This window comes from Leucopleurus acutus, assembly GCF_964270905.1.
Source record: "Leucopleurus acutus genome assembly, chromosome: 10".
NCBI lineage: Eukaryota > Metazoa > Chordata > Mammalia > Artiodactyla > Delphinidae > Leucopleurus > Leucopleurus acutus.
In genome coordinates this window covers 76086428-76099936 of record NC_139153.1, presented here as the reverse complement: position 1 = coordinate 76099936, position 13509 = coordinate 76086428, and the positions used below count along the sequence as shown (strand labels likewise).

General features: G+C 41.8%; 1 protein-coding gene across 4 annotated transcripts in view; it reads left to right on the top strand.

The window, feature by feature from the left end:
• PLA2G7 (phospholipase A2 group VII) overlaps window positions 1-13509 on the top strand; it is a 34834-nt gene that overhangs the window by 4095 nt on the left and 17230 nt on the right. For 2 of the 4 annotated variants that reach the window (XM_082847972.1, XM_082847970.1), the window contains exons 2-5: window positions 6280-6422; window positions 10914-11035; window positions 11479-11623; window positions 13143-13236. In XM_082847972.1, coding sequence (XP_082704098.1) covers window positions 6314-6422; window positions 10914-11035; window positions 11479-11623; window positions 13143-13236 — 470 coding nt within the window. In that variant the 5' untranslated portion in view covers window positions 6280-6313. The remainder of the gene's footprint in view (window positions 1-6279; window positions 6423-10913; window positions 11036-11478; window positions 11624-13142; window positions 13237-13509) is intronic. The other 2 variants (XM_082847971.1, XM_082847973.1) reach the window with 2 other exon arrangements.

The following is a 13509-nucleotide window of genomic DNA, read 5'->3' as shown; positions in this document are numbered from 1 at the left end:
GAATTCACCTGTGAAGCCCTCTGGTCCTGGGCTTTTGTTTGTTGGAAGGTTTTTAATCACAGTTTCAATTTCATTACTTGTGATTGGTCTGTTCATATTTTCTATTTCTTCCTGGCTCAGTTTTGGAAGGTTATAGCTTTCTAAGAATTTGTCCATTTCTTCCAGGTTGTCCATTTTATTGGCATAGAGTTGCTTGTAGTAGTCTCTTAGGATGCTTTGTATTCCTGTGGTGTCTGTTGTAACTTCTTTTTCATTTCTAATTTTATTGATTTGAACCCTATCCCTCTTTTTCCTGATGAGTCTGACTAAAGGTTTATCAATTTTGTTTATCTTCTCAAAGAACCTTTAGGTATAAAGTTAGATTGTTTATCTGAGATTTTTCTTGTTTCTTGAGGTAGGCTTGTATAGCTGTAAACTTCCCTCTTAGAACTGCTTTTGCTGCATCCCATAGGTTTTGGATCATCGTGTTTTCATTGTCATTTGTCTCTAGGTATTTTTTGACTTCCTCTTTGATTTCTTCAATGATCTCTTGGTTATTTAGGAACGTATTGTTTAGCCTCCATGTGTTTGTTTTTTACGTTTTATTTCACTGTAATGGATTCTAATCTCATAACGTTGTGGTCAGAAAAGAAGCTGGATATGATTTCAATTTTCTCAAATTTACCGAGGCTTGATTTGTGACCCAAGATGTGATCTATCCTGGAGAATGTTCCATGTGCACTTGAGAAGAAAGTGCAATCTGCTGTTTTTGGATGGAATGCCCTATAAATATCAACTATATCTGGTCTATTGTGTCATTTAAAGCTTGTGTTTCCTTATTAATTTTCTGTCTGGATAATCTGTCCAGTGGTGTAAGTGAAGTGTTAAAGTCCCCCACTATTGTGTTACTGACAATTTCCTCTTTTATAGCTATTAGCATTTGCCTTATGTATTGACGTGCTTCTATGTTGGGTGCATATATATTTATAATTGTTACATCTTCTTCTTGAATTGATCCCCTGATCATTGATCATTATGTAGTGTCCTTCCTTGTCTCTTATAACATTCTTTGTTCTAAAGCCTATTTTATCTGATATGAGTATTGCTACTTCAGCTTTCTTTTGATTTCCATTTGCATGGAATGTATTTTTCCATCCCCTCACTTTCAGTCTGCATGTGTCCCTAGGTCTGAAGTGGGTCTCTTGTAGACAGCATATATAAGGGTCTTGTTTTTGTATCCATTCAGCCAGTCTGTGTCTTTTGGTTGAGCATTTAATCCATTCACATTTAAGGTAATTATCAATATGCATGTTCCTATTCCCATTTTCTTAATTGTTTTGGGTTTGTTTTTGTAGGTCCTCTTCTTCTCTTGTGTTTCCCACTTAGAGAAGTTCCTTTAGCATTTGTTGTAGAGCTGGTTTGCTGGTGCTGAATTCTTGTAGCTTTTGCTTGTCTGTAAAGCTTTTGATTTCTCTGTCAAATCTGAATGAGATTCTTGCCCAGTAGAGTAATCTTGGTTATAGGTTCTTCCCTTTCATCACTTTAAATATATCGTGCCACCCCCTTCTGGCTTGTAGAGTTTCTGCTGAGAAATCAGCTGTTAACCTTATGGGAGTTCCCTTGTATGTTGTCGTTTTTCCCCTGTTGCTTTTAATATTTTTTCTTTGTCTTTATTTTTTGTCAGTTTAATTACCATGTGTCTTGGCATGTTTCTCCTTGGGTTTATCCTGCACTTCCTGGACTTGGGTGGCTATTTTCTTTCCCATGTTAGGGAAGTTTTTGACTATAATCTCTTCAAATATTTTCTTGGGTCCTTCCTCTCTCACTTCTATTTCTGGGACCCCTATCATGCGAATGTTGGTGCATTTAATGTTGTCCCAGAGGTCTCTACGCTGGCTTCATTTCTTTTCATTCTTTTTTCTTTATTCTGTTCCATGGCAGTGAATTCCACTATTCTGTCTTCCAGGTCACTTACCCGTTCTTCTGCCTCAGTTATTCTGCTATTATTCCTCATTATGACCGCTCGACAATTGCTTTCCCTGCTAGGGATTTTAAAGACAAAAATCACATCTATTTTTGAAATCTTTTAATCCGAAACATAGTGACTGACACATGGTCACTCTTAAAATTGAGTAAATGGACTCGTGAACAAATGCATGAATGAGGCAGCCAGTCATTGAATTATTTGGAGAATTATTACTCTGGGAATGAGGTCAGATAGCACATATATAGGGTGATGAAAAAAACTCAGCAAACAGTACTCTTACTGTTCCATTGCAGACATTTCCAAACACTGCCTCCTGGTACTGGCTATACCAGAGCCCATAGGGAGCTAACATATAGATGCCTGGACCTGCCTTCTGAAGATTCTGCATCAGAAAGTCTGCGATGGGTCTCAGGAGTCAGCATGTTCAAAGGTTCCGCAAGAGCCTTGCAGCCTGCCTGAGGTCAGGCAGGGAACTGGCGCAGGCCATTTCACCTGGACTTAACTCTGCCGGTTCCACTATAAGGACAAAAGGTGATGGCCCTGGCACTGGTCTGGTAGGAATCATGGGGAGGGCAGAGCACCCCAGTCCTGCTTGGAGGACTCGGGGAAGCCCTGCTAGCCATTGGCTGTCTCTAATTCTTCCTGAGGTTATTGACAGGGAAGATGTGATGAATACCCAAGTTGCTACGGGCAAGTGAGCCTTCTTGGGGTTAGAGCAGGGTTCCTAAAAATCACTGTTGATTCCTTATGTGTTTCACTTTGTGTTCTCTTTTTCACCTCTTCATCCCTCGTGATGTTCCAAATGGGCTGAATGACACTCCCCTTATTCAGCCTGGGCTGTAAGCACCAGGAGTGGTAAATACTTTCTGTGGATGATGTTACTTGATGAAAATCCAAGTGGTGACATTGTAACAGGGGGGTAGCAGTGGAGGCTTGTGAGGATCCAGCCTGGCTTCAGTGCAACTTCTTCTATTGCTTATTTGGGAAACTTAGCTATGTCTCGGGATTCATACACAGTACTCTGAAGTTTCCAAGGGTCTTGGCATGTTGCTCCAATATAAATTAGGGCAAGAACAATGAGACAGAGTCTCATCTCTTTGGAGAACAATTTCTAATTCTTTGTTAAGTCATCTCTCAATCCAGCTCTGACCAGTTTAGCATCATTAAAATAACTGTTCTGTTCATTAACTTTAGAAGATTTTGGTTTTAGAGTGAACAGAATTTGACATTATATCAAGATGCCATGTGGTGGGTAAAAGGTGGCATTCAGGCAATCTGGGCTTAAGCCCTACCTCCGGCACTTGCTAGCTGTGTGATTAGAACAAGTCACTTAAACTTTTCTGGCCTCAGTTTCCTCATCAGTAGAATGGGGATAATTAAACTCCCCTGACAGATTGTTTTGGTGATGATTGAGTAAGGGACCATGTGCCAGAAACTGTGCAAAATACTTGGCACTTAGTAAGTGTTCAAATGTTAGCAATATTATCATCTATTTAGTGAGCAAACTTTTTTTTAGCAACTCCTAGGTGCCATTTTTAAATAAAAAGACAAATTATAGTGCTAGGTACTCATATGAAAAGATATTTACAATATATTTTCAAATTAAAAATGGAAGTTCAATATATTGTATGACGTTTTATAAACAAACTTTAAAACTATATATGTATGTATGTTTATATGTATGGGTGTATATGTTTGTCTGTATTGTGTATGTGTACATGTATTCACGCATGGAACCGCATCTGGAAAAACATCTGTTGGCAAGGGATTATTAGTGCAGAGACAGCTCCATTTTTTAATTTACTTTATTGTCATGGTTGAATTTTGAAGTCATGTATTAACGTTATAATAAAATTGAAAATAATAGTGAAATAAGATAAAATGAAGTCAACCAATATTATAAATGATCTAAGGAGTTAAACTGTACATGCTTTTTCTGATTCCCTCCACCCCCCTAAAAATAGATATGGAATACGGAAATGCCAGACTCACTCTACAAATAACCAAGAAGCTTAGAGCTCCAGGGACAGTTTTCCCAGCTACATATCTGGATTTTTAGCCTGTGTGATAAGAGCTGACCTTTCTATAGCCCTGTCTCCTCTGAAATCTTTCTCTCCGAATTCCTGTTGCCCTGAGAATTTGTACCATATCATCTAAGAATCTGGAAATGTCCCTGTCATTTGCTTTCTTCCTGTATTATAGATGTGAGTCTTGTTTCTGAATCCTTATTGTAAGCTCTTTTAGAGCAAGGATTATGTCACATTCTCCGGTATTTACCACAGTTGTTGACATAGCAGAGGGTGTGTAGCATTTGCTTAGTAAGTGCCCATCGACCGAATGACTGCAGATCTGATGTTACTCAGAATCGGCCCTGTTGCACTGTCATAATGGAAAACAGCTTAACCTGGAGATTTCACTGGGTTAACACAACAAAGGTTTATTTCTTGTTCATAAAAGGCCATATGAACTGGCATAGGCTCTTTTCTGTTCAGTGATGAGGGATCCAGACCTCCTCCGTCTGGAGACACACATGTGGCTTCGAAGTTTGTTGAATGAAGGAAAGGAAGGAATGGAGAGACATACTGACTCATAAATGTCCTAGACCACTTCCATTCAAATTCCCATTTCTCGGAAATCAGTCCCGTCTAGCTACCAGGGAGGCCAGGAAATTCAGGGGAGCACATAGCTACTCAGGGACACTGATTTCTGGGCCACGGATCTACATCTTCCTGCAGAATAACCATGCCAGCTAGTTAGTACCCCATTCGTATCAGTGGGACAAACACCCACATAATCACTAAACATGGCTCAGTTTATGTGAGTAACCGATGTGTTAGAAGCTACCAGGATTCAGAATTTATCCATGCAGCAGGCATTTACTGGTGCCTACTCTGTGCCGGGCACTGTTGTAGGTCCTGGGAATACAGCAGGGAAAACAACAACAACAACAAAAAACCCAGCCCCAATTCCCTACGCTCACAGAACTGACTTTCTGGAAGAGGAAGATAAACAATTAACAAGTAATCCAGAGAATCTCTATTGGTGATAATATTATGCAGAAAAATAAAGCAGTTGGGGAAACAGGGCACGTAGTGGTGTATGTGTTGGGGGGTAGATTGTAATTTTAAACTGGTCAGGGAAAGCCTCACTGAGAAGGTAACATGGAAGCAAAAACCTAGGAGTGAGGGAGCCGGTTATTTGGGTGTCAGGGCAAAGAGCCTTCCTGGAAGAGGAACACAGGTACAGATCCCAAGGTGGGACAAGGCGGGGCCTGAAATGTTTGCTGGATGGCAAGGAAGACGTGTAGTTGCAGTGAGTATGTGGGTGAGTGTGCAGGAGAGGCTGGGATGTCTGATCAGGAGTCTGTTGAGTATATAAGGCTCTGCAGAGCCTTATATGTTACTTTAAGATCTATGGCTTCTGCTCTGATGTCGTGTGAAGCCATGTGGGGGCTTTGAGCACGAGGAATGGCATGATCACTCTGGCTGCTATATTGGAATTGACCATAGGGTTCGGGGAGACCAGTGACAGGTTATTGCAAAATTCAAGAATGAGATGGTGATGGCTTGGACCATTTCCATCACCCCAAAAAGAGGGGAGAAATTTTCAAGGGGAAAAGTGATTCACAAATACAAGATAGTTTTTGCTGATAAGATGTTAGCAAAGAGCCTCCCTGTAATATAATTTATTATTATCACAAGTCCAGTTGTATTCATCAGTGCTACCGACATTTCTCCCACACAAGCTGCATGCCAGGACCCCTGTTAGGCACTTGGGACAGCAAGTAAGATCTGCCCCCTGCCTTTGGGAGGCTCTCAGTCGTAGCAGGGTTATAGAGATCCCCCCAAATATAACATCATCAGCACCAAAAACACACCCAGCTGCTGCAACACGATTATTTTACAAACATGATGGAAACGTTAGCCAAAACATATTGAGGGTTTACTAGGAGCTAGACATGCCCTTGGATATGATTATGATTATATGTGATAAAATTATTATAGTTTGATGCTCTTCTTTCTAACCAAACTAGACTGCTACAAAGTTAGGGAACTAGTGGCCGAAAACCTAATATTATAACCTAAAAGTGTTATTTCTGGGCTCTGCAATCCAGCATGACCAAGAACTCTGACACCCTAGTGCCTCCCAAAAACCCATTCTAGAAAATGCATGTGCTGTTTTTTCCCAAATGTCTTCTCCCTTTATGACACACGGAATCATGTTACTAGTCCTTTAATCTCACTGATAGGTTAGCCTATTTAAGTCCTCGTTGTTGCATGTCTTTTTTTTCCTTTTAATCATCTGCCTTGAAGAAGGTTAAGCTGAAACGGCTGCTCAGCTTCCAAGATGTTGCCACCCAAACTGCACACGCTTTTCTGCCTCTGCACCTGCCTCACGCTGGTTCATCCCTTTTACTGGCAAGACCTAAATCCTGTTGCCTATATTGAATCATCAGGTAAGAGGTATATTTGTTCAAGGGCTTGAGCCACTGACCTGTTGCCAGACTCGAAGTGGTCCCAGGGAAGTTGCACGTGTGGACTTCTAAGAAGATTCTGATGAAGATGAGATCCTCAGTTCTCCCGGGGGAGGGGGGAGGGCCTCACTCTTTCCTCTTCTTAATGAAACTAGAGGAGTGCCTTCTTCTTCAACATCAGGTCTGCAGGACAGCCTAGGATGAGGCCTTTTCAGACAAGCTGGAACCTCAGCACGCAGTCACCGTAGAGAAGGTCCACACCGCCCCTTCTATACCTCATTGCCCTGACCCACGCCCTCTCCGTGCAGTAACACACTTCCCCTGAAGTGCCTTCAGAGGCAACCCCAAACCTGCCCCCACGAAGGTGAAGGAGAGGCAGGAGTCTTGATCAACAGGTGAAGTCCTGGTTGATGGTGGAGTGTGTGAGAAGATGGCGATTTAGAGTTTGGGATCCAGAGGGGGACAACCTTTTCTATCTAATGACAGGCAGGAGCAGGGACCAGTAGGCACTCGGAGCTCCAGATGAGCATGGATGTGCATCCCTTGCTCTTTCTTACTTTGCAGGGTGGAGGGAAGGAGAAGAGGGGGAGGCCCTCTTAGTCAAGCCCAGGAGTGGCGGCCGGAATGGGACAGCCATCTCTAGACAGGGACATCTCCTGTACCTAGAATAACCTTGATTGAAAAGCGATTCCTTCTGGAGCTTTGTGAATTCCTGCTAATCCCAGAGGGCTGGGATGCATGAACTTCTCTATCTAGTCTCCTCAGGTGAGCAGCTTCAGCGGCCTCTGCAAGGTGCCATACTGTCTGTACCACAGACGCACGCACCTGGGGAGATAGGGCAGCCCTGGATCTAGTTGTGCGGTCTTGACGGGTGACTCCTTACTGTGACATTTACCAAAGATCTTTCATAACCAGTGCCTTACAGATCTGGCCCTGCTTCATAGTTGGGGAAATGATTGCAACAGCAGAAAAGGGACCAGATCTTCTATCTATGTTTGCATAGGAAATGGCATCATATCTCACAGGTCCATTCATGCAACAATACTTATCAGAGAACTGAGGTGTGCGTAATACACTGGTGACTAAGACAGAGGGTTTGTAGTCAAGCTCAAGGAGGTTAAATTAATTCTCAAGGTTAAATTAATTCTCCCATTCCCTTATCTGTACGTTGAAAACAGGTAACATCTTACATGACGAGCAAATTCTTACCTAGGAGACATTTGCCTCATGTGCTTTTTATCGGTACAGAGTGCGAATTTCAAAACATGTTCTCTATTCCCCCATGTCTGAAAATCACTGGAAAGCTGTTACTGGACAGTCAGAAACTTGAGGACACGCTTGATTCATCTTTGTCATCCCAGCCTGGGGCCCAATGCCCCATTCATTTGAAATACTCAAAAATGAATGCATAAATACTTTTAAAATTATGCATAAATAAATTTAAAATTATTAGAAATAGTTTATTCAATAAAAGATGAAAATAATAGATGATTATTTGTATCATTCTTAATAAATGAATACATAGAAAATATGATCATGCAGCCAAAAAGTTTGTAAACATGGCTAGAGATATCCCATTTGCTAATGGAGGACATAAAGCCATATAAGAGAATGTCATTTTCCTAGCACGTGTACATTCCATCTCCAACCCCAGGAATGAACATCAGGACTATTTGATAAATGAACATCACCAAAAATGTATAATAAGATTAACAGCATACCATAGGTTCTAATGCTCCTATTAAAATAGAGTTGAAGAAAAATAGGAAGTGACATTTGTAAGTTCTGAACCACAAAAGTATATCATCTACAGAGTGGCCATTCAACCTGGCAAGTCTCTTCCCTGCCTCTTCCTTCGTGATGAGTGCTGATAGTTGGTTAGAGAATGGGAAATCTAGGACCATGACCAGATTAGCTGCGGGCTGGTGAACCTTTTCTTTCTTTCTTTTCTTTTCTTTCCTTCCTTCCTTCCTTCCTCCCTCCCTTCCTTCCTCTTTCTTTCTTTCTTTCGTTCTTTCTCTTTCTTTCTTTCTTTCTTTCTTTCTTTCTTTCTTCCTTCCTTCCTTCCTTCCTTCCTTTCTTCCTTTCTTTCTTTCTTTTCTTTCTTTCCTTCTTTCGTTTTTCTTTCCTTTCTTTTTCTTTCTTTCTTTCTTTCTTTCTTGTTTATTTTATTGAAGTATAGTTTATTTACAATGTTGTGTTTAATTTCTGCTGTACAGCAAAGTGACTCAGTTATACATATATATTCTTTTTCATATTCTTTTCCATTATGGTTTATCACAGGATATTGAATATAGCTCCCTGTGCTGTACAGTAGGACCTTGTTGTTTGGTGAACCTTTTCTGCAGCCTCCCTGGCACTCACCAACCACAGGGCCCTGGAGGCCTACACTCAAACCTGGGTCAGCTCGAAGTTTCCTGAGACCTTTTCAGGGGTCAGATGTCCTGGAATACACCTCTCACAGTCCAACAGAAGGAAAGGAGCAGGCAAGCTGAATCTAGAAAACTGAATCCAGATACACTGATATATGGACTCACCATCCTAAAATTACATGAGGACTTGATTGGGGGTTAGAAAGGGGAACAGGTGAAACTGCAGGTGTGTTAAAGGGTTTTGGCACCAGAGAGAGAAAATGTTTCAAGAGTGGGTGGGTAAAAGAATAGAGGCCATGGGCCTTCCCTGGTGGCGCAGTGGTTAAGAGTCCACTTGCCAATGCAGGGGACACGGGTTCGAGCCCTGGTCCGGGAAGATCCCACATGCTGCGGAGCAACTAAGCCTGTGTGCCACAACTACTGAACCCACATGCCACAACTGCTGAAGCCTGTGCACCTAAAGCCCGTGCTCCGCAATAAGAGAAGCCACTGCAATGAGAAGCCCGCCCACCGTAACAAAGAGTAGCCCCTGCTCGCCACAACTAGAGAAAGCCCACGTGCAGCAACAAAGACACAATGCAGCTAAAAATTAATTAATTAATTAAAAAAAATATATATATATATGCAGTCAAGCATTTAGCAGAAACAAAAGAGACCCAGTGACAGTGAAAAGCTTAGTTTAACTCATTTGCACAGATATTTTTTGAGCACCGCTTATGTGCTAGACATTGTGTTAAAGATGTGAGGATACAAAGATATGGATGCAGCTCTTACAAAATAGCCTTGGGAGACAGAGTGTGCAGACACATGATGTTACTCTAATATGATAGGAAGAAAGAGAAAAATATATACAGGGAATTGATTTGATACTGAGGATGAAACGATTAAGTCTGGGGTGGTGGTCAGGGCAGGCTTCAGAGAAGATCAAGATATTAAAGGTCGAAGAGGAGTTTGCCATGGGGATTTCAAGCGCAGGGAACAGCATTTACTAAGGTGTAGACGCATGGAACAGCCCCGTGCGTCACTCAGCAGTGCTGGAGCACAGGGAGGGAGATAACAAAGGAAAAAGCAGCAGAAGAGGAGGAGCCAGTGGACCTCCAGATCATGGAGGGTCTTTCTTACAGTGCCCGGGAACTTGGGATTTAACTTGTGTACCTGTGAACCTCTACGAGCTTCAACCCCCAAACACTGGAAAGATAAGCCACCCCACACTGGAAGCCATGTGTAGATTTAAATATAACCTACAAACTGCCTCCCAGAAAGATTCCAGTACATTCCCCCTTCAAGAAAAAATTCCTGGTGATGATAGGAAAGCACTGAAGGATTTGAAGAGTTGCCTGGTGAGATTCATGCTTTAAATCACTCCAGGAGTTGTGTGAAAGATGCAGTTGAAGGAGTCAGGATCCAAGGTGAACAGGACACTTGGGAGAGATGGCGACCGTCCGGTCAAGAACAGTTAAGGTGTAACTGAGACAGTTGAGCTAATGGGGTAAGGATACATTGGAGAGAGAATCCTAAGCTAAAAACAAATGTTAGAGATTGGAACTTGGTTGGATGTAGGGGATAGAGGAGAAAGGGTTAGGAGAGTAGCATGATTCCCAGGTTTCTGGCTTGGGATCCCCAAGCTAGGGAATTCTGGAGTTGCATGCTGTGTGTTTGGAAGATGAAGAGGGGGAGTTGGGAGATGGTCATTTAGTTTCATTCTGGACCATAGGCTTTGCTGTTCCAATAGGAAGGCTTCCAGTGGGAATTTGTGAGCCCAAATCTGAAAGGTGGATAGAGTTCATGTTTAGGAAAAGCAGATTTGGGAAGTGGTCTCTAATATGCTCTGGATAGGAGTAGAAGGTAAGAGCAAAGCTGGAAGGATTGGGAGCTGATCCTCAACATCTTAGGAAAAGGGCTATGTCGACTGCCATCGTTTTCCCCACACAGTACTTTGCATACAGCAGGCGCTCAATAATTATTTGTGTATTTTACTAATTAGTAAAGAAATGGAGGCAGGAAACTATGGGTAGTCCCTTGATTCTCTTGGAGTTTCTTTGTGTAATAAAGTCTGGGGTGTAACGGCTGACAAGTGAAATAATATTGACCTGTTTTCCAGCGTGGTTCAAAAAACTACAAGCTCTGATGGCTGCTGCAATGTTTGGCCAAACTAAAATCCCCAGAGGAAATGGATCTTATTCCGTCGGTTGTACAGACTTGATGTTTGATTACACGAATAAGGTAGTGATTTGACTAATACCACTTATCCTTATATTCTAATATTGACTGTGGCTATGGCCCATGAGAAGGTTTTGAAACCTGACCTTGCCCTCACCTGAGAAAGACTTATCTTGCCATTTGTATGGTCTCCTGGGAAGCCTTTGGCAGTTTAATTCATTCCCCAATTCGTTGCTCTCATCGGATTAACTATAAACTCTTTTTTTCCCCTTCTTTGATGGCTGAAACCAGGCTGCTCATACTTTCTTTTCACTCAACAAGCATACTGTTGTTCTATTTCTCTTCCTTTTGACTGCATTCAATCACTATGGCAACTTAAAAAGCTCTCTGGACCTCTTGCGCAATAGAAGTATTTGGGTCCCCGCTAATTAAATATGCAAAATAGCTGTTAGAACATGTTTAAGAAGCAACTTGACTAAAAGTACATTAACTTCTTTCCTCTACAGGGCACCTTCTTGCGTTTGTATTATCCATCCCAAGATCATGGTCACTGTGACACCCTTTGGATCCCAAACAAAGAATATTTTTTTGGTCTTAGTAAATTTCTTGGAACACACTGGCTTATGGGCAAAATTTTGAGCTTATTCTTTGGTAAGATTTGTGTTGCTTCTGCTTTTAGGCTCTAGAATATAAGAAAAGCTTGAAAATAGCAGGAGTTTCAGGCAGTGAAAGACCAGAGTAGATTGTTTCCAGTCCAGACATCTCCTAAGATGACAAAGTATTTCTTAAAAGGCCAGGTAACTATCAGAGAATCAAGGGTTCTCATTTTGTCTATCCTGAATACGATGGGGTGTGTGGAGGGAGTGAAGGTATCAGACTTTCAGGCTGGCTCTAACATCTCTCTATGGCTGGCCTGATTTTTGCTTCTTACATATTCTTGGAGGCAGTCATGTGGTGAGACCAGCAGCTGGGCTGATGTGACTACTACCTTCTACGCTCTGCGCTAAAGTGCTTTCTACAGTTGGGCAAAGAGAGAAAGAAAACAGAAGCCTCCATAACTCTCCAGATCCTAAACAAAGGAGGGAAAGCTAATTTCTTATATGTCATAAATGAGGAAACTACTCTCATTCCCATCACCGACCCCCAAGCGGCCAGCCTCTCTCACTAAGACAATCCGATGTGCATTCATCACTTAATATATCTGTATTTCGCTAATATTGAGTTGTCCTTCCTTATCTGTTTGACCAGACACAACCATGTCTTCAAATTTCCCCCTCAAAAATACCTACAACTTTTGGCCTTCATTTTAAACATCTCGTTGGAGTTTTCTCAAGAATCAATTTATAAGAGAAATGATGAAAATATTATCACTATGCATCTTTACGATGCTGAATAACTTATAAGTCACTTCCCTAGCAATCATCACATGCAGTCTTCATGACCACATCTCCATCGTATTGATGAGAAAGTGAAACACAAATAATTGATGATAATGATGACAATAACAAGCGAGAGGTGAAGGAAGAAGAGACAACCTCTTCCATTTTTTTGAGCCCTTTACTATGTGACTGGATAGATGTGCTTTACATTTTCCTACTTAAATATGACTCTGACAAAACCCCCCTGACATAGATATCATTTCCCTCATTTTATAGGAGTCTGAGGCTCAGAGAGTTCTCTTGACTTGCCCAAGGTCAGTAGCTAGTAAGTGGCAGAGCTTCCTCCAAAGCTACATCTAAGCGTGCAGTCGAAGGTCTCTCCACCTTCCTCTTGATTTTGATCAAGTTAGAATGAGATGATTCTCCGATCTGAAGATTCTGGATCTCAGTGTAATATTCCTGAGGTTTACTGGGAGTTTAGTTTCAGAACATTCCCTCTGAAGTTTTGCCCAAACCTGGGATTCATCATAAGGAACGGCCTTCCCGAATACACCTCTAAGTAGGAAAATGTCTCACCTCAAGTTCAGAGCTGGCTACGGTCCTAGGAAAAACACATAGTTCAGGCCCTCGGTTGGTGGTATCTAGTAGGAGACTTTTTTAATGAATTTACTATTAATGCATAAAAACATAAATTCCATGGGTCAGAATTTTATACTAAGGAGATATGTTAAATTAAATAGCAACACTCAAGTCAGAAAAAACACTAATTACAGTCTCCCACTGCTGTCTAGGTTCAATGACAACTCCTGCAGCCTGGAATTCCCCTCTGAGGACTGGGGAGAAATACCCACTCATTATTTTTTCTCATGGTCTTGGAGCATTCAGGTAAAGTCTCAGAGGTTGAACGACTTTAGCTTCTAGGGACAAATGACTGAATGCAGTTTCCCCCCAGAAGAGGGACAGCAGATTATGGAGTGTCAGGCTGTCCCCTGTCCTGGAGGACTTGGTGTTCCTCAGGAATTAGCTGGGATCTGTTGATTGGTCCTATAGCCCTGTTTTTTCCTGCCTCCAGCCCATGGAGACCAGCTTCACAACAGAGGAGACAGGCTGTGGCATTTTGGGTTGTTGTCTTTCTATATTATAGTATTTACACTCTCA